This window comes from Perissodus microlepis, chromosome 7 (assembly GCF_051167445.1).
Source record: "Perissodus microlepis isolate ML-2025 ecotype Zambia chromosome 7, ASM5116744v1, whole genome shotgun sequence".
NCBI lineage: Eukaryota > Metazoa > Chordata > Actinopteri > Cichliformes > Cichlidae > Perissodus > Perissodus microlepis.
The window spans coordinates 28,945,608-28,971,548 of NC_140467.1; the positions used below are offsets into that span (position 1 = coordinate 28,945,608).

At 39.4% G+C, this 25,941-nt stretch overlaps 2 protein-coding genes across 3 annotated transcripts; both read right to left on the reverse strand.

Moving 5' to 3' along the window:
- Positions 1–1,454: 1,454 nt before the first annotated feature.
- thnsl2 (threonine synthase-like 2) lies at positions 1,455–7,210 on the reverse strand. Its single transcript, XM_084934523.1, has 9 exons — positions 6,954–7,210; positions 5,049–5,280; positions 4,765–4,959; positions 4,529–4,681; positions 4,211–4,450; positions 2,801–2,949; positions 2,359–2,484; positions 2,134–2,288; positions 1,455–1,918 (listed from the first exon to the last, which is right to left on the reverse strand). The coding sequence occupies exons 2-9, from the start codon at positions 5,269–5,271 to the stop codon at positions 1,693–1,695; spliced, it is 1,467 nt and encodes a 488-aa protein (XP_084790649.1). The 5' UTR covers positions 5,272–5,280; positions 6,954–7,210; the 3' UTR covers positions 1,455–1,692.
- A 978-nt stretch (positions 7,211–8,188) lies between these two features.
- Positions 8,189–24,382, reverse strand: tbc1d13 (TBC1 domain family, member 13). Of its 2 annotated transcripts, XR_014800741.1 has the most exons (13): positions 24,266–24,382; positions 22,553–22,626; positions 22,419–22,459; positions 21,789–21,850; positions 20,766–20,865; positions 18,106–18,188; positions 17,869–18,028; positions 16,354–16,564; positions 16,088–16,251; positions 13,426–13,586; positions 13,047–13,104; positions 12,481–12,963; positions 8,189–11,041 (listed from the first exon to the last, which is right to left on the reverse strand). XR_014800741.1 is itself a non-coding variant. In XM_084934524.1 (12 exons), the coding sequence occupies exons 1-12, from the start codon at positions 24,286–24,288 to the stop codon at positions 12,898–12,900; spliced, it is 1,203 nt and encodes a 400-aa protein (XP_084790650.1). In that variant the 5' UTR covers positions 24,289–24,382; the 3' UTR covers positions 8,189–12,897. The 2 variants fall into 2 exon arrangements, 1 of the variants encoding a protein (XP_084790650.1); XM_084934524.1 differs by having other exon boundaries at positions 8,189–12,963.
- Between the last annotated feature and the right edge of the window lie 1,559 nt (positions 24,383–25,941).

A 25,941-nucleotide genomic window follows, 5' to 3' on the forward strand; every position in this document is an offset into this window, starting at 1 on the left:
GATCATCATGGCCTTGCTGTATTGGTCCATTTGACTGACCTTTATTATAATTATGTATTTATTTTATTTTATTTTCAGTTGTTACAGACATAACTGGGGGATAGGACAGGGAGAAAGAATGAAAGAAAGAGAGGGAGAGAAAGAAAAATAGAGGGGAGAAGAGACGGTGAGAAAGGGGGAAGAAAAAAAAGAAGAAAAACAAACAAAACACCTGGATCACCTGTATGGAGATAAGAAAAAAACAGAAGAGAAAACAAATAAAAAAGAGCAACATAATAAATACAACACCATCACAATAAACTAGCTAGCAGTAGATACTAAATATTACATGTTATTGTGCAGTACGCAAGATCGAGAGCGCACAATGTGCTTTGAGGTAGCAGCCAAGAAAGTTGTAGTTTGTGTCTGTGAACACCCGTGTGGATCAGCACGCTAGTATGTATTCACTGAATGTTATCTGTTTAAAATGTATTTTAACAATAATTTGTTTAATTCTGTATTTTTTATGTTGATTATTTATGAAGATTTATTTTTAAATATTTATTTCTACATTTATTATGGCATGATGCAAGTATTTATTCCTGTATCTGTATTTTAAAATTTGCTGTACTACACTGATATTTATCTAATATAAAGTATATCTATAGCCACATCCACTGGATAAGCAGTTTAATTAACTAATTTATTTATATTTTTGCACGTATGTATTCCTGTATTTTTATATTTATTTCTAAATCTTTATATTTCATTAATGAAATTTATAACTCTATATTTCTAATTTTTATAAATATATTTGGATATTTATGTATGTCGATTTTATTTAGGTTCCTCCACCTTCCTTTCTGTATTCATATATTAGTATTTACTTTAAACCACATGTTTTTTCAGTCATTTGGTCACAGGGCAGCTTTAAGGAGCCAAAAAGAGTATATTTTATCAAAATAAATGTGCAATCTTACCATAATTTTTGACAAAAGTGATAGTGACAGGAATATTTATCTGTTGGTGTGTGTGTGTTCTTTTCCCCTCCCTCAAATCTGGAAAACTTTCACATTTAAAGTAGTGTTTGTAATTACCATCTGGAAATTTTAATTGATACATTCCCCAGCAGAGGGCAGTGTTTTACCAGTGGCTGTGTTTAAAGGTTTCTTCAGCTGATTCCTCTTCAACATGACACACAAAAACAAAAGTTTTAAAATTATTTCAGGCCCTAAAAGTACAAAAAGTACTTGATCCTGATATGTAGGTGCCAAAATATGATGAAGAATGACATGCCAAAAATGTATTTGTACAAAAATATGTGGATTTGACATTTCAGGGTGAGCTGTCATGAAAGCTAGACTGTTTTTATCTGTTGACCAACTCATAACTTAAAAATACATAAAGGCCTCAAACATCCTTTTAGTGTTTCCATGACTGCATGACTACAGTGATAAAAACAGCAGCTGAGACGGTTAAAGTTATAGAAATTAGCTTCATTTTATTTGTCACATACAGTTTGAAGCTATGGAGAGACGGCTTCGTTTCAGGTGTGAAAACACAAAAGTCATATGACACCACAGACCAAAGTCCACCTGAGGGCTCACATGATTCCTTTGCCATCAATATCATTCACTAAATCCTGATAAACAGGTTCAGAGATCAGCGACGTGCTGCCACAGTCACCTGACCTGAAAACTGTTTAATGTCCACTCAGGTGTAGTAAGTCATGCCATTCTTCCTCGCCACGCTCACAGACTGGATTGTCTCTCTCAGTCTGTCCTCCCAGTCTTCGCACCAGTTCTGGCTCCGCTCCAGCTCCTGATAACGGGTCGGCAGCTTTTCCAAAGCCAGCACCGCCTCTGGAAGGTCAAAGGTCAAAGCTGCCTTCTCCACTGCTGCCTGAAACTTGGCCGGAGAAGCAGTTGCAATGTAACATCTGTAACGAGAGAAAAGTGGACTTAACACTCAGATGTCACATGCCTCCCAGCAGGCTATTACTACTGCTAACTAAGTTTATTAGAGGGATGAGAGACTCAGTGAACTATCAGCTGATTATTATCTGTCACAGAATAAAGTATCTGCAGAGGAGAGCCTCAAGAACAGCGTGAGCACAGGTGATATGACTGAATATTTAAACTTGGCATGTCTGACCTGTTGAGCTGGGCACTGTGAGGACAGTGGTAGTGATGCCAAACTGCCACAGCTGTGTGAGGACACAGCACATACTGGTTCTCCTCCCAGCAGCTCCTCATGGTCTCCAGGATCCCCTCATCCGTCACTGTCCCTGTCCACAGAACCTGTGACAGCTGAAAAGGAAAAATCAGATTAGACCCTCAGAGGAGAAGCACTGGCGTGAACCAGCTAGGTGACGGGTACCAGTCTGCGGTGGTTTTCAGGCAGCAAGTGTCGGCGCGAGCGCTGAAACTCCTCCATCATCGTCTTCACTTTGGCGCAGTCTCTGCCCAGCAGCAGCCAGAACACTCGCTCCATGTTGTATGGGTCCTGCAGGAGACAAATAAACCAGAGACATGTCACCTGTGTCGCCACCCACCTGTCAGTCAAAGAGGCCACGCCTCTAATAATGGAAACTTTAAGCATTTATACAATTTAAACAGGTGAGACCAGGTGAGATTTACCCCTGTGCAGCTGATATAAAGGAGGAAATCTGCTGTAAAGTTGGACATTTTAACTGACTGTCAGAGCTTCAAGTGAACATCAGAGGAACTGCACTGTAATAAAATGCTTAAGCCATCAGGCTGTCTCAGGACTGGAGGAAATAGATACACTCTGCACACATGAGCAGGTGTAGTGTCTCTACCTGGATGTCTATAGCCGGGGCCAACGTCTGTGTGACATTAGCCGCCATGGAAAAGTCACCGCTGGTTACCATCCTGTGCACGATGTCATTGGAATTCACCATGGCAACCAGTTTCAAGGGGAGTCCCATCTGCTTTACGATGAGGCCGGCTGACCAAAAAGAAAAGAGACAGGAACAGCTTTTATAAGGAGGCACTAGTGTAAGGACAGAGAGACAGACACACAGAAAAAAAGAGGACCAAAACGACAAGATTATTACTGCTGTTCATAGATTCTAAGAGTATATGATTTAACTTTAATACAGAAAAAGAAAGAGAAAGAAAAGAAGGGTCTGGAGAGAACTGAGCAAAATCACAGAACTACTTGGTTAGTGTTAGAAAAAGACTTTTCAGAGTCTTACTGGCAGCTGTGGTGACACTTTTCTTCTTAACACTCAACAAAATATATGTGCTGCAGACAGGAAACATACTGACTAATGGAAACCATCAGTTTCAAAATAAGAGAGAAACGTTTTTTGGTGACTATTTCACATTTTTCCATGAGACCTTGCAGATCTATGTGGCCCATCCACTGGGTGTGCACCTGCGAGCTTGACCCCAGGTCCCAGTAATTCTGTACAAAGCAAAGTGATGTGCTCACTTGGTCTTTTCTTCATAGACGTCTTTGGATCATACTTAGTCTACTTAGGACGTAGGATAAACTTTCCCCAGGACCAAACAGAGTGTCTGCAGTGATCAGGACATTGCAAAGGTCTGCTGCATTGAAGAGAGCTGAGCTTCTGTTTTGATAGAAAAGTTGATCCATGAAGTTCAAGCTCAAACATCACTAAGCTCCTCCTCCTTTTCTGACTGATGGTAGCGTTAGGAGAATCCACGGTCTGTGATATAGTATCTGCAGATAAATCCATTTCTTTCTGCATCATCAGGTAAATTTGCATCAATTTACCTCATTTCATGGGTATGAAATCGAACTGTGGAAAAACTTCACACTTTAAGAAACAGGACGAGGAGCTTAGAGTGGAGTCGATGCTCCTCCACATCAAAAGAGTCAGTGAAGGTGGTTCAGCATCTGACCAGGACGCCTCCTGAACACCTTCTAGATGTGGCGTTGTGGGAACGTGCGACTGGGAAGAGCTCGGGATGGATTGTAACGATAAAGAAAAACATTATTTGTGTCATATTTGGAAAATTCTTGATGTTTCCTGGATGCTGAGGACACTGACCTGCAGCCAGGACCCAGAGAAGCGGATGTTATTTTTGACAATATAATAAATAAAACTGAGTAACTGAAACCTCCCTTTTTAAATCAAAATGGTTTTTAAAAAAGTAATGCTGGTGATTTTACTTTGGCTCTCAGATCAGTCTGACCAAGATTTCTCACATGGATGAGAAATCTTACATTATCAACCCACCTGCGATGTTTCCTGCCCCTCCCGTGGGAACCACCACCTCTAGCTCCGGCAGCGCTGCGCCCACATCGTCCTGCTTCACCCCACTGAGCTCCAAGTAGGCGTAGACGAAGTGGGCAAGCTGGATCATGACCCTGGACCAGTTCACTGAGTTGAGGCTCATAAGGCCGTGAGACTTAACAAGCTCCTGGTCGGCAAACAGGCGGCGCAGTGGCTGGTCTATGTCATCAGAGCTGCCGTCGGCTACAGACGGAGTGAGATTGATTCAGAGAAACTTTATAACAATAAAAAATGTGGCTGTTTGAGCTTCTCTGAGTGTACCTGCAAAAACATGGACGTTATCCTTCAAGCAAGAGATCATGTGCTTCTCTTGCACTGGAGTGATGCGTCCACGGGGGTAAACCACCACCATGTCCAGCCCAGGGAGACCTTTGGCGCTCTGGATGGCCGAGCCGCCGGTGTCCCCAGACGTACCTGAGGATGACATTTATGCCAGTTTTTCACCTGCATCTAGTTCTCTGGTTTTAACCCATAATAAAAACATGTTGCCCTCTCACCTACGAGAACAGTCGCCCTGCGGTTCTCTTTTTGCAGGAAGTAGTTTAGGAAGCGTACAGTGCAGGTCATAGCCAGGTCCTTAAAGGCCAGGGTGTCTCCATGGAAGAGCTCCAGGACGGACAGACCCCCCTTCAGCCGGGCAATTCGAACTACCTCCGGCACAGAGAAGCCAGACAGGGCTTCACCCACGAGGACTGGGAGAGAGAAACACGGGAAACAGGACTCACTGATTATCTGATCAGTTCTACCTGCATGCAACGGTGAATTTTTCCCCCCAGCTCACCTTCCAGGTGGTCTCTGGGGATCAGCTGAGGAGGGATGAACAGTGAAGCAACCTCCACCACCACTTTGGTGTAGGACAGCCCCTTCCAGCTCCTCAGGGTGTCGGGGCTCAGCAGAGGCAAACTCTCCGGCATGAACATCCCTCCATCTGGGGCATAGCCCGAAAACAGCACATCCCGGAAGTCCCAGCCCCTGACCCCCCCACGAGTACTGCAGTACTGCATCCTACACGCCTGTGAAGGAAGGTAACAGTCATCATATCCTGGTCTGAGTTCTGTGACATCATTCTGCATCATCTGCCAGGGTGCACTTCTCTGAAACTATGTGTGTGTTTTTCTGTAAAGCAAAAATTTATAAGAAAAGCTTGAATTTAAGCCACACTTTATGTTGTTATCGGTACAGGTTCATCAGCAGTCTTGACACAGACAATACCAACATGTGAATGGGTGAAAGTTTTGACTGCCAATGTACACATCCTTGGACAGCAGGACTAAAACGCTAAGAGTAAATAAACATATTATTTTTTTCACAATTTTTCTTTTTAAACGATTATGGAAACAGTTCTGTGTGTGATTTTTGTGTGTGACTTTTATTGTGAAAGGGACCAGGAAAAGGCTGTTTTCATGCATGTGTAAAACAAATCAGCTTTGTCTGTGGTGACACAGAACAAACAGATTTTAGAGTAAACACAAACATGTTGTGACCTTTATGAGTTATATTAAGCAGTAAATGAGCACTTTAAATTTTACTTATTATTATTTTGTGGCAGATATTGTTCCTACAAAGAAAGCCCATTTCACACTGCCAACTATAAAACACACACTTACCGCTCTGCACTGAGCAGAACTGCTGCAGTCCTTTTTTCATAATTCAGAAGAACTAACTCACAGAGTTGCTTTTTAACCAAAGCTTTCTAAACCTCGAGGCATGGCTCTACTAACCAGGAAGAAAAAACCTGGACTTTGGAACAACCGTCCTGAAACCAGGACACACTTACTTAATATAAAGTCAGTCTAACTAAGATTTTCCCAGGTTTTCACACACATCCATGTCAGCGATATTTTCTGAATTCACTGAAAATAAAACACAGTGAATAACCGTCACATGATTCTAACATAAGCTTTGGTTTTCATTATTTTGATTGTGTTACATAAAATCTAACTGTTCTATCACGTAAACAGTGTGAAGCACCAAAACACCCACCTGTTAATGGTGCACTAACAGTGATTTTAATAAAATGCGGCAAATAAATCAGAGCCATCAGACACCGACACATGAAATTAATCTGGTACTATAACTATTATCAGTCTTGAAGCTGAAGTTAACATTCTTTTGAAAGTCTGCCGTTTTAAATTTGTTTTAAAACTAATTTTTTTTTAACCACTAATTTGAGTTTTTTTAAGGTAAATTATTCTGAATCAGTTTTGGTGATGCAACTGTTTTTAAATTAACCCTTTCGGCTGCAGCAGGTTTAAGTGAACCTCTACAAGAGTTTAGGTGATTTTTGAACAGGGCAGCCTCCTGTGATCAGGTAAGAACACAGGTGCGGGTAACACCACACCTCCTGAGGCCAAAGAAATGAGATTAAGTGAATATTTGTAAACAAAAGCGGTAACTTCATGTCAGCTAACATTTGTTTATCCTCTGCAGGGTTTTCTAATCTGTTTATACCTATATTAATATGCTGAGTGGGGTGCTCCTAAAGCAGTTTTCACATGACTAAGGTTGCATTCACCACAAGCCAAAATAGAAAAAGCAATCAGGACTTCATGAATAAAAATCTGTTTAACATAGTGAATTCTCATCAAACATGCAGTGTGTGCGGTTCTGTGTTCACTAAAATAGGCAGTCATTAATTTTAAGCGTTAGTTTTTGCTTTTAAAGCCGCTAAAACTAGCCAAGTTACCTTCAGTCTCCAGGGTTCCGAAGAAACGATGGGAGAAGTGAGAAGTGGCCGTTAGCTTAACGTTTTTTACGGAGCAGGGGAGGGAAACAGGCGCGTGTAGGCAAAAACATCTTACTCTTCTTTCTTAGTATCCCTCTTTTGCTAAACTGAAAAAAACCCTACTTTAAACACATCTAATAGTGAAGAAATGTGAACTTTGTGTGAAGCTTATTTATCCATAAGCAGCATTTTCATCAGCGAACTGAGCTCATTATTGCCCCCTGCGGTGGGAGGATGGAACAGCACCCGCTGGTGTTCAGTGTGGGAGAGCAGCAGCAGGCCCTTTCTGTATCGGAGTTGTTTCAAAGTTATTTATGCATGTAATAAACCACCTGTAGTAAAAGCAATGCGCTGTTGTCACCTTACCTGAAGAGTAATGTTTCCTGTTATTTAGGACCATACGATACACAAATGCCCACAACGCTTGAGTAAAACTAATTAAATTATGCAAAAATAAATAAATATTTATTTTTTATTGTTGAATTGTCTACACTTTGTGCAGTAAAAAACAAACAAAACAGTAATGTGGGTCAAGGATGTCTGATTAATTAAGTCTTTTTGTTTTACTCTTACCCTTCAAGTAAGTGTGTGTGTGTGTGTGTGTGTGCATAGCTACTGTGATACCACCCACTGATTTCAGAACTCATTTTAGAGCTTCAGTGTTTGTTGTGGCTGTCACACCATGTTAGATAATTCTGTTAACACTTCAAAAGGCATCAACAAAACAAACATGGTCTTTAGGTCCAATTCAGGCACTCCAGGTCATTCCCCTAATATACTACTAACTTTAAGCTTAAATACAGTTTGAAGGAGTGAGAACCAGCCTCAAGACAACATTAGAACAACTGCAGCTTTTATACTTCAGTGCTGGAGGCTGGTGCTCGTTTCGATCTGTGATAAGCAAAACATGTGGTTTATCAGTAATGATGTGTGAAACTGTCTGCTGTAAAACATGACTTAATCTCAGGGTAGGCCCAATCTAAGGCATACATTGCTTTACATTACTTTTACTGTAAATGAGATCATGATTGTAAATAAAACATGATGATTATTTGACCAAAGACTTGAAACTAGCAGCTGAGATCATAAACTCATCATGAAAGTATTTACAGAGGCCACAGGAGAAGTAGGGTCCTCATAGACAGAATTTTACAGAATCCGACTTATTCTGAAATCAGAAAGAAAGAGGCATGTGATTTATCCCATTGTTCATTTTAATATTTTAATGCACGTCTGCAAACATGTAAAAACATATTTACAAGTCTTAACACTGGAGACGTTTTACAAAAATCATCTTACAAAATCCATTCCATGCATATAACTGATATAAGACATTGAGAGTATAGAGAACATCACCCCCTCCCTTCAACACACACACACACGCACGCACACACACGCACGCACGCACGGGAAATAAATACACATTAAAAGAGGAGCATGTGGATCTAACTAGTAACAGTCCCTCAAAATAAAAAAAAATCCCAACATGGTAAAAATACAGAATAATTTTGGTCTTCGTAAACTTGCTCTTTCACACCGAACAGAATATTCCAGATGTTCAGAAGTGGTTTAATGAGACTAAAATACACTTCAATACTTTCATTTTCATGCCGGCTTTTTCTTGAGATGCAAAAAAACCAAAAACAGCAGATTTTACTTCAGCTGCAGGTTGTCAGGAAACAAAGATTAGTGTAGTTGTGCGTTTGTTCCTTGCGGAGTCAGAAACATGAAAGATCGATTTAACAGTGTCAGCAGAAATGTGAACAACCTGTGTAGCTGTGGCAGGGCTACTTATGGTAAAAATCATAATTGTGATTATTTGGGGGGAAAACTGTAATCTCAGATTTTTAACGTGATTACTGATCTTTAACCTCGTATCAGTCACAGTGATGTTGCATTTTAAGCATGTTAACAAACATGGTTTCAGCACGTGGGCCTCTCAAGTCAACTCTCAAAGCAATTTTGGCCTCAATGTTCGTCTGTTATAACATAAAACAGAAAAGGAAGATCTGACTGAACCCTTAACTACTCAATGGACAGTAAGAGGTTAGAAAGTACAACAAGAAGTGAGGAAGATTTGATGTAAAATCAGCAAAATATGAGAAAAGTTCCCAGCGGACCTCCTCAGAATCAGCTCATTTTTGTTTGTACAATAACGCCAGTGCATTTATTGAAGCTACTTATAATTTTATCTTAGCACCATGGCTGTTTGTACAGTAACAGGACATTAAACCTCAGCAACTGGGATGAAATTTGGTGCTTTTTTATTTATTTAATCTTTCCAGAATTTCTGAGATCTAAATATTTTTGTGGTTGAAAAACACATTTAAACAGCAGGAGTCACAGCTGGAGGACAACCCTGGTATCAAAGTGCAGGTAGAAAGGAGGCCGGTCATATGTTATCACTTGTTTTAAGCAGCCATATATCTCACATAGTGATATGACCCTTGAAAGTTTTACCCAAACTGCACTTTTTGAAGTTTTCTGTAGTTTATTGTCAGGAAAAATTAGAAAAAAAAAAAATCTTGCTGACTAAAGATCTGATTGTGGCTTCACATTATGAAACCTGTAGTGGGTCTAATACTGATCTGGTTGCAGTTTTTAAAAACAGAGCTCAAATGTGTTTTTCCCAGCCTAATATTTTGCACAGCTTCATTAAATAAACTGAAATTATTGTACAGAAAAAAATTATTCCAGTTTTCCTTAATAAAAAAAAACAAAAACAGCTCAGATTACTTGAGACAATCTGAAAATACAGATTTTGGGAGATCTGTCATTTCATTTAAAGTGCAACGTACCATCTCCAGCTTGACTAAATATTGATTTCTATTGTTAGTTTAGGGGGATTTCACACCTATTGTTCGTTTAATCTGGTCTAAATAAGTGATGAGTTTGTAAACTTGTAGATTTTCCCTGTGTTTTGGTCTGTTTTCACACAGAGATGAAAACAAGTGAACTGTTCGGTCCACTCATGACCAGATGTGTCTGTACTGTGACTCCAACCTTATATTACTCTTTTACGTTTTTTAGCTCAGACTTGTAGCGTATATCTAGTAGTTGGTTTAGACACCATAAACGAACCGCACCGTGACCACCTCCTCCAAAGGGTCTCGGTGTGGTTGATTTGCTGTGATCACCATGTTCACACATCCTCGATTTAAACAGACTAAACAGCGTTGGTGTGAAAACACCCTTAGATCACTTTTACAGCAGAATGTATGGGCCAGTGCAGGTTTAAAGAAGAGTGATATTTAAAGAAAAAAAAGTTCAGCATTAAAGAAGTTGTTTTTTTTGTTGTTTAACAAAAAAAAAAAAAAAAAAAAAAAAAAAAGCCAAAATGACATTTTAAAGTCATAATTTTAAAGTCATAATTTTGCAAGAAAATTTGTGTTTTTTCCATCAGGAAAAACTTTATATCTGGATTCACCTCATCACCTTTTTCTCACAAATGTTGACTTTATCGTCTCAAAGTGTTAAAGCAGTTTATGTGTAATTCATTAATTTTTTCCTACATATTCCCATATGAAGCTATTGTTAGATTAACAGTTAGTGTTATATTAAGTCTGACAGTTAAAAGTGGTCACTAAAACTAAAACAAAACAGCCATTTCTCAGGTTCTGAGATTTTACTGGTTTTAGATTTAAGTGGATGCATTGTTCTAATTTCCAGCTCCAGTTTTTTCCTGAACTCTACAAGAGGAGCTTTGCATAATTCACAGTTCAAAATAATACTTCTTTATTTTACACGGAGCCTTGGAGCAGACCTTTAGATCTCAAGCTAGCCATTTTAGCTCCTCCCCCTTTAAGCCAACTTTATTCTGACTGACTGCCCCTTGTCAACTGAAGTGTGTGGGTCGTCTGTGCTTAACATGACTGTATTAGGGACGTCCCTTATCTGTGACTTCATGCAAGTCCAAAAGTAGAAAAAAATGAGTGTTTGGAGCATTTTGCAGCCTGAGCTTTGGTGTCAGAGGGACTAACTGTACACTGACCTTGTTATTTGTTAACTTTGGCCGTGTTTAATATGAACATCCACCACTGGAGCAGGAACTATGAGACAGGAAACAGGAAAAGAAGAACAGGTCCACTTTGATTCATTATGATAAGTTGAGCAAGAATAATCTTTTCAGTTTAAGTGAAAGAGCAACTTAACACTTCCTCAAAGTTCAGCACTGTTACAGACTGTAGGTAAAAGTAAATGAAGAAAAGTAATGTTTCTATATTGTGTAAGACTAGGTTTAATTTTTAGAAGCAGAAAATAAAAAGCAGACAGGGAAAGCTTAGATTATTTAATGCCCAAACCAACTTCTGAGAAGTGTTTGTAAAGACGATAAACACTGCACTTTAATGGCCCTGGGCCTGGTGCCTGCTAGGCCTGTGCATGTAGGGCCACATTACAAATTCTTAGAGTTAGAATGACCTCTTTTCATTCGTGTTCAGATCAAATATCCACACAGAGTGCCTTCATATGAGCGTCATCACTCAATAAGCTTCAACAGTTCGCTTCTTTTCTGATTCTGCATCGATTCTCCTCACTGACGTGTTACAAGCTCAAGGCTGGACACAGACGTGCACATCAGAAGAGAAAAGTGCAATGAGCCAGGATGCCGTTTTCACACTGAACATCATCAGTCTAAACCAAAAGTGATTAACTTAAATTTAGCAAGGCTATTATTTTGTTATAAACAGCCAAGCCTCCTTTCTGACTGAACAACTGCACTCTGTAGCAAAGAAGAGAAGAAAAGAAGTGTTTCATGCCAACTTTTAGAAAGTTTGCCTAAAAGGCAGCTGTGTGGTTGATGCATTGCTATGTAAAGATAATTCCTCACTATCCAAAAACATCAAACAAACAAAAAAAAAAACACCCTCTTTTCATTTTAAGTTACTTGAGCAACTGTGCATGATTCATAGATAAGAATAATCCTTCTTTATCTTACACTGGGCTCAGTTAATCCTTCTGTCTCAAACAAGCTATTTTAGCTCCTCACACATTTCCTCCGATTGGTCGATGACACTAAATTGGCAATTTCCAGAAGCTGGACTGATTGCTGATCAGAAATTAAGAACTTCACTAAACCATACTGTTAATATTTCATTACTATTAAAATTAAGTGCACATTGGTCCCAACGTAGTTGTGAGACTTGCTTCTTTGGGCTAGAGGAAGAAAAAAATAAAACTGCTGTGAAAATAATGTTCAGTATGAAAAAACAACACCGTTCTTTCAACAGCAGTTTCCTTCTGCTGTGATTCTCCAAAAGGTTAGAAAGCATTGCTGAGATGATAACAGGCGGAAACTATCGCTTCATGTTTCTGATGTTAGAGTGAAAATATACACAGAAATGCCATCTCCCATTTCACATCCTTCAAAAGATAAGGCATACATGTTTCTTACATCAGCAAAAATCATTGAAAATTAACTTTTTTTTTTTTTAGAAGAACAAACATGCACATACTGCTCAACACAGTTAAACTCAATCGGACTACATACGTGATCGCAGTTGGAGTTTCCTTTGAATTCTTGGCTCCTTCGTTGAACACATCTGGTTACGATTGGTATTGTAGGATTACTGTGGCCCCGCCTCCCTACAGACCTTCATTTGTCTCCACGGGAGAGATGGCTGAGAAAGCAGGACAGGCACGTACCAAGGGAGCCTTTTCCCATAATGCATTATGACACAAGGCACCCCTCCATCCTCCACTCATTTTGAGGAAGTTTCAGCATGTCCTCCCAAGTTTTGCACGCTGTCCCAAACATCTGTGCAGACTCTTCATTGGTCAGGTCCATCCACAACACATTTGACATGACAAATGTTTTTTTGTTGTTTTTTTTTTGTTTTTTTTCCTTTTTGTTTTAGACTCCCACCTACCACACGTGACCAGAGAAGGCGGGAGGACGAGGACCAGGTTAGGATGTATCCTGCAGGTCTTTGGCTTTGGTCAGGATGGTGTGGACGTCTGAGATGGGGTAATCCTGAAAGACATATCCAGCCCAATTAATCCCTGTAGCATCAGCTGCATGTCTGAACATGAACACTGTGTGCTTTAGAGTTGTACCTGCAGTAATCTCATGTTCACTGTGAAATCACCAGCCAATAAGTTATCCCGGATGAGTCTGTGAGAAGGAGGAGTTGACACAGTGTGAATGCTTCCCTTAGGAAATGTTATTTAAAAAACAAACAAAAAAGAAACAGTGCATACAGTTTCTATTGTATACAGATGATACCCAATTATAATTATGAAGATGACAGATCAATTAATAAAACTAGAGTCATGTCTTAAAGACAAAGACCTGGATTGCTTGCATGTTTGTATTTATACATTTAAAGTAAACTAAAGTTATTGTATTTGGCTCTAAAAATCTCAGGAGAATCATGTCCAATTGATGACATATAAAAATAACTGAAATAAATTCAATCCAGTCTGAAAGACTCACATGAGCATGGCGCAGCAGACCAGGATGAGGAAATGGAATCTGTCCTGGTCAGAAAAAAGTGTGTCCCAGATGCGGATGACATCTGGCAGGAGGAACTCCTGAGATAACAACAGGGTGAGCCAGCGGAAGGTGAAATATTGTGGTTTGATGTTCTGCTCTTCCTGTGGGGGGAAGACACACAGGAAGTCAATGCAACAATTTTTAACAAGAATTTAATCTGCATTTTACTTTTTTTAAATTTTTATTGCAGGGAGAACGTGAAGCTGTTCCATAAATGAAAGAAAACACAGCAGTACTGTTTTGTTTTGATTTTGTTTATAATTATGACTAATTATGAATTTATGAATAATCAAAGTAGATATCTTGGTAATTCCAAGGGCTGTTTATTTTTTCCTTGCACCTGCAGCTGATCAAGAAAAAAATTTAATATTTTGACAGTGAATTAGAAGTGTGTCCTATGGGTGCTGCTTTGGGAGCACTAGGTGTATTGCCCAGAAACTGCTTAGTTTGGGTTGTTGAAAGTAACTCAGAATACTTCCCAGTGGGCTCACACCCAGGCAGCCATTGTCACCAGATCTATTTGGAGTTGGAAGGTTTATTAGTATCCATTTGGATTTCGCTCAGGTCTACAGTTTCAGTCTTGACTGCAGTTTTTACCTGTCTGCTAGGCCTATCCTCAGCAAATTGGCCCAGAAGATGCAAACACCATACAGTCCAGAGGTCCAGTTCTGAGACGCCAGTTAGCTGAGGTGAAACCTAATAGACAGCTAGCAGCTACAGATGAATGTGTCACCATCCACCTGTCAGTCACATTCTAGAAGGCTGTAAAGGTGTTTATTTTTGCTGAAAAGTTGGACATTTTAACCCGGGAGTCTATGGGGACTAACTCGCTTTTAGAGCCAGCGTCAAGAGACCACGAGAGAAATTAGCTTGTGGTGCTGCAGCACTGGCTTTGATGTTCATCCCCAGAGGTTGATTCTTGCCAAAAAATAAATGAATAATAATAATAATTTAAAAAAAATCATCATCTTTCACATACAATCTAACATGAAAATTACAAGTTGCTTTGATTGTGAGAGCTCATGTTTAGTAATTCAGAGTCAGTAGGCTTTAAACGTATCTGGTTAGCCCAGTTTAACCTGTGGGAGTTTCTGTTTTGCTGCTTTGTAGGAAATAAATTCCTGATGAGTGAGAAGAAAGTCTGTCAAACAGCCAAGAATCACAGCAGTTACAGGCGATTAGCTTGAAAAGAAACATCATGAAAAGTGCTGACTGTCCGACAAAAATTATTTAAATCCTACAAGAGGAAGGACAGGAGAGATCTTTTCTACTTTTTTAAAGTATCTTATCAATAAGAGAAACTGGAAAAGGGCTGACTGGAAGCAGCTCTGTTACAAACAAGGTTATTATCGTTAACGAAAACTAACGAAATAACGAAAACTAGAAGTGAAAAAACATTTTCGTTAACGGAAATAAAAATAAAAACAAAAAAAGGAAAACTAACTAAAACTGTAATGAGCGTTCACAAAACTAACTAAAATTAACTGAATTCATAGCAAAAATGTGTTTAGTTTTCATTGATGTGTGCGTGTCATACAATAGTCAAGGGTGAAAATGAAGTTTAGTTTCCAGATTTATTCTTGCTGTCTCATTATGCCAGCAGGTGACCAGTACGTTAGTCGAGTCGTCTGTGTTGCTGCTCCGTCCACGCGCAGAATCATGTCAGGAAAAGTCAGGAGAAAGCGCCAGAGTCCAATTTGGGATTACTTTGAATATGACTGTGTTTTGGATAAAGCAAGTGTCTTGTAGTGGAAAGAGACAAATTATGAGGGACATTTCTAAAGGGAAAAATCCCACAAACCTTAAAGTGCACTTGAAAAGCTCACACAAGAAGGCTGACATAGCTTACCTTGAGAAGGTAAGGGAGCACACTCAACCCTCATCCCCAGAAAACAGAAGCTAACCCCAGGCAAGGCAGCGTGATGCATCCCGAGACAACAGGACAGGGATATCTACATAACTGTGTGAGTCAATTGCCTTCAAAAAGTTTATCAATTCACTTGAACCAAAATTACGAACACCCGGTGCTGCAAGAGTTAATAGTCTCATTGGGGCCAAGATATACATTTTATAGTTGCCTGGTATCAATGGTTGTTCATCTGCCTTTATTTATTTATTTATTTATTTATTTAAAGAACCCATAGGTGGGAATGTGAGTTGTCTGTCTCTGCGTGTTAGCCCTGTGACAGACAGGCGACCTGTCCAGGGTGCAGGGTATGGTAGCTGGAATAGCAACATACCCAAGGATAAGCAGAAGAGAATGACTGATATGATGAAACTGGGATTTTGTTACACTTAATTATTGCAAACACAACTAAAACTGAAACTAATCAAAACTAAACTGAAACTAAGGATTTTCAAAAAAATAAAAACTAAACTAAACTAGCAAACAATTGGTAAAAACGAATTAAAACTGATATAAAATTGAAAATCTGAAGTCAAAACTAAATAAAAATAAAAACTAATGAAAATTGCAAAACTATTAAAACCCTGGTTATAACGCATATTCAAGTCAATTTGGTAATTGATTTATTGAAGAAAATACTTGTTTGCGTCTGTGTTTAGTGGAAGGAACAAGAAATGTGTTAAAGGTGAACCTTACCAGCTTAAGATATAGCTCCATGTCTTTGTCTTTGAGCATCGAGTACACACTCTCCATCTTGTAGGTAATGCCACACTGAGAGTCGTCCAGGCTCTTGATGAAGTTATCTCTGTTCTCCGACATCAGATTGGTGAAACAGAAGAAGGTGTCTGCCTCAGCGTGCTCTGTGAGATGCCGCAGTAAAAAACAAACAAACAAAAAAAAAAAATCACCAAAAGGAAAACAGAGTTTATGTAAGCTTTTTTCCCCTTTTAAACGTTACAAACCTTTCCACTCGCTGTTGGGATCTGTGGCAAACGTGTAGTAAATTGGCCCCACAATCTCATTCATGCCCTGGACGTAGGCGATGCCAGGGTTCAGTTTGGCATAAATGAAGAGGATCCGCTCTACCACCTCCCAGTGGGCTTCACTGCCATTGGGCAGCACCTCGTACTCGTTAGATGGATACAGGTTCAGCGCCTTTCCAGGTGAACTCACCTGAGAAAACAAGACACAGCTGATCCGAAACAGATTTGAAGTAACATACAATCAATGGCCACTTTGTTAGGCACACCTGTACAACTGCATAGTAACAGTAATATCTAATCAGCCAATCACATGGAAGCAAGGATTAACGCCGCTTCTAGTTTTTGGGGTTTTTTTGGGTTTTTTATGCTAACAGACAAAACTGTAATGCAAATATGCCAAATGCACATATAAAATATTCTTATTATCACAGAACACATGCTATTAATGACAATTAGACATGTGCCCATGTTATTATCGTTTACTGGCGAAGGAAACACCTGATTTATGCCAGTTATGTCTGTAAATGTTACCAAATATCAAATAGATGTGAAACAAATGGAGACATGGTGCTCATGCTGATTAGTCATATCCACATGAGCAGGGTTTCTCCACTACATAAATAATCTTGCTGCCCTCTGAATAAAACTACTGTTTCTTTGTACACACAAACTGTGTGACCAAGGCTGCTTTGTGAACACACACTTTTTCTGCACATAACTCAAACTTAAAGTTTACACATTATGTGCACGTTTTAGCAGTCACCAGGGGGTTTAAGTTTTAACAACTGCCAAGTTTTTATTTCCTGCCTGGTACAGGACATGATCTACATTTTTCACCATTAACTGAGGTTGAAAGACGGTCACGGCAGAGAGAGGAATCTGTCTAGATATTATCCAAAGAACCACGATCATTCCTTTGAGGTAAAGTATTGCCCTTTCAGTCATTTACATCTAAATTTCTAAGTTAATTAAAACCCCTTTTACAGATATTAACCTGAGGGTTAAAATGCCTGACCTGTAGAAAAATGCTGAACCATTTCCTCTTTAAGTGACTGTGTAAACGTGTAGTTTTAAAAACTTTATGTAATGTTGCAGTAATTAAGCAGTAATTTAGGTTTGTGATTTATAGGTGGATAAATGTTTACAGAAAAGTCATGTACAACAAACGAATGTAAATAGCTGACGATGGCCATCATCATTCCATCATAAGTTATACATTCCTATTACATTTCTAATGAGACGAATTCTTAGTCATTAACTGTTTTCTTTTCTCAGCTGTACCTGTGTCAGCTTTGATGTAGGCCGTGTGAGTAACTTCAACCCTTCCTGCTGTTAATACCAGGATGATGGTTTTGTTTCAGCACATCACCGTACCTGAACTAACCTGTTTGTACTGTAAGCGGGGCAGAAAAGTCAAAATTCGACAGATGGGCCTGAATCAGCCAAACTGAGCTGGACCCCACAATCGTATTCATGCCCTGGATGTAGGCTTACATTGGTGACCCCGCTGCGGTTGCAGTTCACCGTTTGTGCCTTCAGCGTCGTCTGCTCCACTCGGCGACGCAGCGTCTCGTAGTCGTTCTGAGGGTCCAGGATCAGCTGACAGGGGTACTCTGTGGGGCGCTGGAAGAACGCCATGTCCGGGTACAGCCGCCTGCAGGTGAACACTCACATTCACATTACTGTTATTTAACAGGAGGAAGTAACAGACCAGCTGGTAAAGGTGCTTACCTCACGTCTTTGTCGATCTGCAGCAGAATTTCATTATCTTTAAAGTAGGTGTTCCACCTGCTGTCAGGGTTTGGATTCAGAGGCTGAAAAGAATCAGATCAGATAAAAACTATTCAAACTCGTCAAGACAAGTGGCTCATGACAAAGAGCCACAGGAGAAGGTGATCTATATTTCTGTGATCTGTAAGGACGTGCTGTACATCTCTTTAGCGTTTATCTGACTGCAGAGCAAATTTGACTTTAAAGTGACTTCAAAATATAAATCCGACAGTTTCAGAATCACGCTGCTGCGTGTGTGCACTGTGTGCATGGAGATAACTTGGCTTCTTATCACTTCAGACTCTGACTCCCACGTTTTTAGAGTCAAACAGATGAAGCACAGCCATGTGCATATGAGTGATTAATAATAATAATAATAATAATAATAATAATAATGGATTGCATTTATATAGCGCTTTTCAAGGCAGCCAAAGTGCTTTACAATACGACTATTCATTCACTCTCACATTTACACACTGGTGGAGTCAAGCTACAGTTGTAGCCACAGCTGCCCTGGGGCAGACCAAGGCTCGCAAAATTTCAAAATCTCTGGTAGCCCTTCGGGCAGGCATTCTTCAGTTTTTGGTAGCCCAAAATAAATTTAAGTAGCCCGAATAAAAAAGAAATCAATTTTTTTATGTTTTGTTTCCGTTACAATATTATACATTAAAGTATAATATTGCAACAGAAACAAAAATTAATCAAAAAAATTGTTAAAATGCAAATCACAACAACTGTATAAAAATTACAACCATCAACTCAAATACTTGGTTCAAATTGAACAGAAATTTCTATGAAGAATTTCTTGTAAGAACTGTGTAGAACATGAATCAGTCTGTGTCAGATCCTGAATCTGAAATTTCCAATGAAGTCGCAGGTAAGAGGCAAGTGGAACCAAGATCTAGGCCATTTGCTTTTTGAAGTTTGCAAAGACTGCTAAATTTTGCCAATGGTAGTTCACTCTTTGCAATATAGCACGCTGTTCTAAACAGCTTTTTCAGGAGTTCTTGTTGTGCTTGATTTATTTTTAGTATGTTTTTTTGCAATTGCTGTTTGTTCTGGGAAAGATACTGCAGACTGGGCAATAATGCATTTCTTGCATTTCTCATGGGTTCTGATGGGGTCTTTCTTAAAATTACTGGTCCCAGTAACAAAGGCACTTGTCGACTCAGAAATCAAATGAAACTCACAACACGCCTGGCAGAACATCATGTTATTTAGCTTGTCATATTCCAGCCACAGAAATTCTTTTGTCCGTGAAACCAAAAAAGCTGCGCTTTCTTTTGGCCTCATAGTCTGATTTGTCATAACTTTTCCGTTTTGTGGTAGGCTTTTCTTTGGCTGCCCCTTCTTCACCCTGACCTGTCTTATTTGGCTGAGCAGAACTAAAATACCAGCGTAAATCCTGCTGCTTTTACACACGTACTTACATAACGGTCAGCGATTCTTTGCGCACTCAACCTCTCACATGTTTAAGCTTGCTGCGAGAGATTTCACTTGTCGCGTTTGAATAGTAAGCTAATGAGTGATAAGACTATGTCAGAGGAATTGGTGCGCAATTAATCGTCACTCACCAATCAGTGCTGCTGCTCTCTGCACACCGTTTTCTCCGTTTTCAATTGCAAAATGAAAGTGAAAGCAAAAAACAAGCGCAAATTCAAACGCGATTTCAATATGTCACATATTGACAGTGGCTCATCGATGCCAATGACATAATTACTCAACTACATTGGCGAAAGAATGCAAAAGCATAGACATATATTTTCCTTCCTATGATAGCCCGACGGGCAGGGCTGAGTTAGATTTTGGTAGCCCGACTGGAAAAATCGCTAGCCCCGGGACGTCGGGCTAGCGATTTTGCGAGCCCTGCAGACTGACAGAAGAACTGACAAGCTGCCATATCGCGCCATCGGCCCCTCTGGCCATCACAAGTAGGCGGTAGGGTAAAGCGTCTTGCCCAAGGACACAACGACCAGGACAGAGAGCCCAGGAATCGAACCAGCGACCTTCCGGTTACAGATGCGATTCCCAACCCCCTGACCCACGGTCGCCCCCAAATTTATTTATGGTAGGCACTCATTGTGATGGATTTGGTTGTTTAAAAAGCCTCTGTAACAGCTCTAGTTTATGCTACACTGTGTGCCATCGTGCAAATATAAATTACTGCACACAGTCGGTGCCCAGTGTGGGCAGCAGTCACAAAGTGAAAGGTATTATTCAGTACTCACACGTTTAAAGGTTCACTCAAGCACAACCTTATGAAGCCAACCCATAAAAATTAATGTTGCGAGTCCAGTAAAATCTTTATTATGCAGACCTCAGCTAAAGATCTGTAACAGAATCAGACCAAACTCCTGCTTGCTGAGTGCTCGAGTTGAAAACGGCAGCAGTTTGCGTGAGTGTTTTACGACTTTAGACCTCACTATGTAATTATATTCACCTGACACAGTTTAATGGCACTCAGCAGGAGAATCCACACTGTTTATCTCAATCTGACACTTGTATAACTGTTGGGAGGTGATGCTAATTTTCATTTCGATTTATCACTCATAGCACAATTTGGTTTCATTATTTCTTTCAGCTCGTCACTGCAGCGAAGAGAGAACGACAGGATGACTCACGTGATCCTCCATCGTCACGTCTTCTCTGGAAAGGCCCAGGTTGGCGTTGGCAATGCCGGGCTGGATGATCATCTCCTTCAGGAACTGGGAGTACACCTCTCTGTGAGACCCATGGAAGAAAAGGAAAGAATACATTAATTGATTAATAATCACTGAATTTGATTAGTCACATCAGATTCTCATATATTAGTGAATCACATGGAAGGATTCACGTCCTGTTTTTGAAGTTAAATAAAGTTTCTTTTTAGATTTTCTATTCTTTGACAAGTTTGACTGATTAAATAGTTTAAACTCTAAAAGAAAAGAAAAATGACTCTACAGTTTTTCCTCTTGTAAATTTGTCAGCGTTTCCTTTCTGAGTTTTCTTGCTTTTCCCCTTGTGTATGTGTCACCTTTTAAGTTTTAAGATTACTTTGGGTCCTTGTATTTGGATTGCTGATGACTGATAAAACTTGTGTCCTTCTCCAGCTACTGAAGTGAAGCAAAAAGTTTAAGAACTACTCAACTGAGCCGCAGCATTTAAAATTAGGTTGACTCATCTTTTCAAATTAAGCAGCATTCACAAAACAAAGCAAAAGAACCACAGTGTAGTGTGGCCAGGCGTGAGTTCGGCACATTTAAAGTGAATGAGAATCGAGAAGCCTCCAGCTTTCCATATATGCACATGGAACATCGGGAAGCTCACAGAGCAGACTTACTGCTAAATCTAAATAATCAGAGGTGGAAAAGACAATCTTCTTTAGGCTGCATATTCATTTACTAAAAATGTCCTTTTTCAACACTCTTAGATTTCACTGATTTCCCCAGTCGAAGGAAAGAGTGGTTAAGACCAAACTGGGTCTCAGTGCTCTCATGTGAAACAGAGGAAACCACAACAGAGCTGCGACTTCAACCATAATGCATCATAATAAGCAGCATCAGGTTTTGTGAGTCAGACTCAGAGCAGCTGACACAAAACAAGGGTTCTCCTAAATAAAATCAAAGCACCAGCTCTTTGATCGGGCTTTAAACTGATCCACTTACCTTTGCTTTTTCAGGAAAGACTCCCACTGGGTCTGATCAACAGGTAGGTAATTAAGAAGGATCTGAGAAGGAGGTAAACAAAACACAAGAAGAACGACGCACTGTGTTAAAAACATAAAGCTGTTTCACTCCTACAAACAGATCAAAGCTCCTTGCACACTCCAAAACCACTGAGTGACATCACTGAGGCTATGTCCAGCTTTTATATACACTCTGTAGTTTGGTCTCATGTGGTGGGAGTGTTGGAAGTGTCATGTGTCAGCAGGGATGTAGACACACAAGCTGTAGTATTAAAAAGAAAGTGCAGACAACAGATCAGCAGCTATTAGTGAAACTCTTAGACAGCATTTTTTCTGTGTTTCCTGGAGTTTGGATATTTCACTGAGAGAAAATCAGTTCCCTCATATTGTTAGTTGTCTTAGACACAAACAGCCCAGTAAACTGTAAAGTGTTCAGTCGTAAAAGGGCAGCACATCTTCTTTTCACAGTATGAGGTAAAAGTATTGGAGGCATTTCCTCAAAGTACACCAGAGAGTCTGCTGGTATGTTTTTGTCTGTAAAGTGAGACGCCAGTTTATACAATTACAACCAGTTAAAGCTAAAATGGTCCCATGAGGCAGGGCGACTCACCTTCCAGCAGAGCGCTCGTATGCCTCCTTCAAAAGGGATTCCTGCATTATATAAAGAAAGGTTCCGTCAGTAAAGCTTAACAGAATATTGTACTATTACATTACCAGCCCCACCCCTTCAAAAAATCCAGTTACCATTGAAGCACAACTCCCTCAGTGTCTTCAAGTTGATTTTTTCTTCAGCCAAGGCAACTTTGAACTCTTGTATCCTGAAAAAAAGGAGGCGAGATTAGAGCCAGTTTCATTTCTGACCCAAATGTTAACTCACCAGAGTTAGAGAGACAACAGGAGAGAGTGAGTTTTAGAAGAAGATTGATGACAGCCTCTTGTCTCTGAGTCAAGTATGAAGATGGGGAAATGGCATCGCTCACTATTAACACTTTTCAATCCCCGATCCCCGAGTGATGCCATGACGGCAGTTCCCCAAAGAGGTTTGAGCCGATCTCCCACAGGAAAAATTAAACCCAGAATTAAGATGTAAATACTTGAGCCATTTTTTAAAGCACAGAAAACATATCTGTTCATCAGATGTAAATAAATGTAATTTCGTACACTTTCCATTTATTCTCATTACATTACCAGGTCTTGTATAATTGCCCATTTCGTCCACACAAATTTGCCTCTGTTCCTCCCTCTCACAGATCTGTTTTTTTTTCTCTCCATACGTTTGCTATTTTTCCTCCCTAAGTTGATTATTTCCTTTAAATCTGCCATTTTCTTCTCACTTGGGTGTTTTTTTTGACTCAGAAATGTGCCTTTTATTTAAACAAAACTGATGCCGCCCCCCACAAATGTGTCACTTTTCCCTCAAAAATGTCCCCCCTCAAGAATTTGACTGTTATTTCCTTATTACTTTTGTTTTATTTCCTCAACATTTTCACAGAAATTTGCTATTGTTCCCTCAGAAATTAAACATTTCTTCCTTGTAGACCTATTATTCTTCCTATTATTTCCTTGTAATGTTCCCATTTGTCTCTCCAAAATTTCCTATTTTCTTCTAACAAATTTGGGGGTTTTCTCAGTAACTATTTTTCCTACTATATTCGCCCCATTGGCCCTTTTCCCTGAAATCTAAAGGAAACTTTAAACAGAAAACACCCTGCTTTTCCTATTATAAGAATCTGCCATTTGTGTAACCGTCCTTCCTCTATCTGTCAAATTTTCAGCTTGTGTTTACATCGTTTTCGACTCTTTTTACTTGGCTCTATTTACTCTGAGATTTAATTATTACATTGACAGCAAAGACATGGTAATATTGTCAGCTTCTGTAAAATATGTACTGTTAACGAAAAAGATTTGCTCAATAAAGAAAAAGCAAAAGAGAAAAAACCAAAAAAGGCATTACTAAGGTCTTTTTGTCGAGCAGTTATCAGGTCAGAGGGCCGGGTTCGTTTGTAGTAAGCACATGTGTTTTAATTTCCGTTCAGGTCTAGTGTTTATGTGTGAACAGCTGATTTATTGTCAATCTTTCGGCGACACAAACACAAAGTCAGCACATACCGTTAGCCGGACAGTGGCTAATTGTTAGCCTTTGGGGGGTGGAGGAAGTTGTGTCACCTGATGTGCTAACACGGAGGTAGCATAACACCTGAATACTTGAGTTTACAAAGCACCCTGCGCGCTTTACATCTGCGATACTAACGGTGACCCTTTTTTAGCTGAAAAACCCATATTAGCGTTCACGGTGCGCGTGTTCCAGCGGCTGTAACTGGGCTCGTGTCTGGTCAGCGGGGCTGCTGCTGCTAATGCTAATTCTACGCTTTGGAGGCTAGCTGCTGAAATAAACAGCTTCAGTATGTGCACGCGCCCTATATCCCCCACGAGGGCAGAGATTTGAATGCCTCTCACCTGTTTTTGTACGCTGTAGACATGTCGAGGCAGGAGACGGTGCTTTCCTTTAACTGTTTCCAAAGAGGAATGAATTATTGGCCACAGGGAAGTCTTCCTACTTCTCTTCTTCTTTTACCAAGGAAATCCGACAGGCAATGCACTGTCGGCTGCAATGCTGCCTCCTGCAGGCCAGTTAGTAATACATTTTTAAACGGAAGAATTCGAGAAGATTTACTCCAGAGAATACATTCTGAGTAAAGCTTTTGAGCTCCGAGTTGAGCTTTTAATTAATAAATTAAAAGACAGTTAATTACTGCCCAAACCTTTCTTTGTAACTCACAAATGTTGGCATAGATCTGGCATAAATACACTCCCGCTGACAGTCCCCCCCCTCAACAGCTGCAGGGTCTCTGCATGCCAAGCTGCCTGAATACACGTAGTTATGGATTCACAAATATGTGACACCATCTGTAATATGACTGTTTGATCTTTCTGTTTTTGCAGCGCAGTGAGTGAGAGATAAGATGTAGGTAGTTGATTGCAGGAATTTGCTTTACAGACACAAAACATACATCACATACATCAGGAAGCAAATCAAAATAATCCTACACTGTCTCCATGAATCATGGTGAAAATTTTTTGTATTTTTTTGTGAATAATAAACAACAGACTATTGTAAAAAACGACAGTCTGATTCTGAACTATTAAGCATGCTGAATGTCTGAAACGATTATCCTTTCCAAAGGACAGTTAGAGGAGGTTGTCATGCAATCAGTAATATTTATTCATTTTATTATTATGTAAAACATACAGATTTAATACAGACGATGAAAGTCACTCAGGCTGGCATCACTAATCTCACCAAACAAGTAAACAGGAAATAATAAAAAAATAAGATAGACGTAAACAGGAAATTCAAGTATCGTGTCATGTTTACATTAATACTCAATCTTTTACCATGGTTCCTGCTTTTTTTTTTTTTTTTAAAGAAGAAGCTTTTTTTGTAGTGTTCATATTATTATATAATTGCACTACAGCATCCTCTAATTACCCAAAATCTTTGCGCTATTCTTTTGCAACAATCTCAGTCTTGCTTTTAATTTTCCTGTAGGAAGGAAGGGAAATTAATTATTTAACTGAGTAATACCTGTACTTTCTCTCTTTTTTCATTTTTTTTTTTCCTATTTAATAGCATTTGTTCATAGTCCTGATTTTTGTTTTTTAAACATGTGGCAGTTTAGGTCTTCCACACACAAAGGTAAGTCAGTTTTTCTCATTTTTGTGGAAATGACAAATAAAATTTAAAACAAGGTTTTGTTTTGTTTTTGTTTTTTAAAAATTCATCAGATTTCGTCCTCCATACAAGGGAATATAGATACATTTACCTTTTTCCTGTTTGTTTTTAATATCTTGGTGAGTCTAATTTTGATTTTTGATCCATTACTCAAAAGAACTGCTGGGATGACCAAGATGGCTGCTGAGAGGCAAGAAAATAAAGGACTAATCTGCGAACGATCTTGGGTTTAACAGAATTTAAATAGGTGTTCACGTCAAATAGTATGTGTGACTATAAACATCTTTTTATTTGTGGCGATTTGTAAACTTTACAGGTTAATAATGAACCGTTATTGGTATTGTTTAATGTATTACTTTGTTGGATATTCATATTTATAGGAGTATTTCTGCAGATTTGG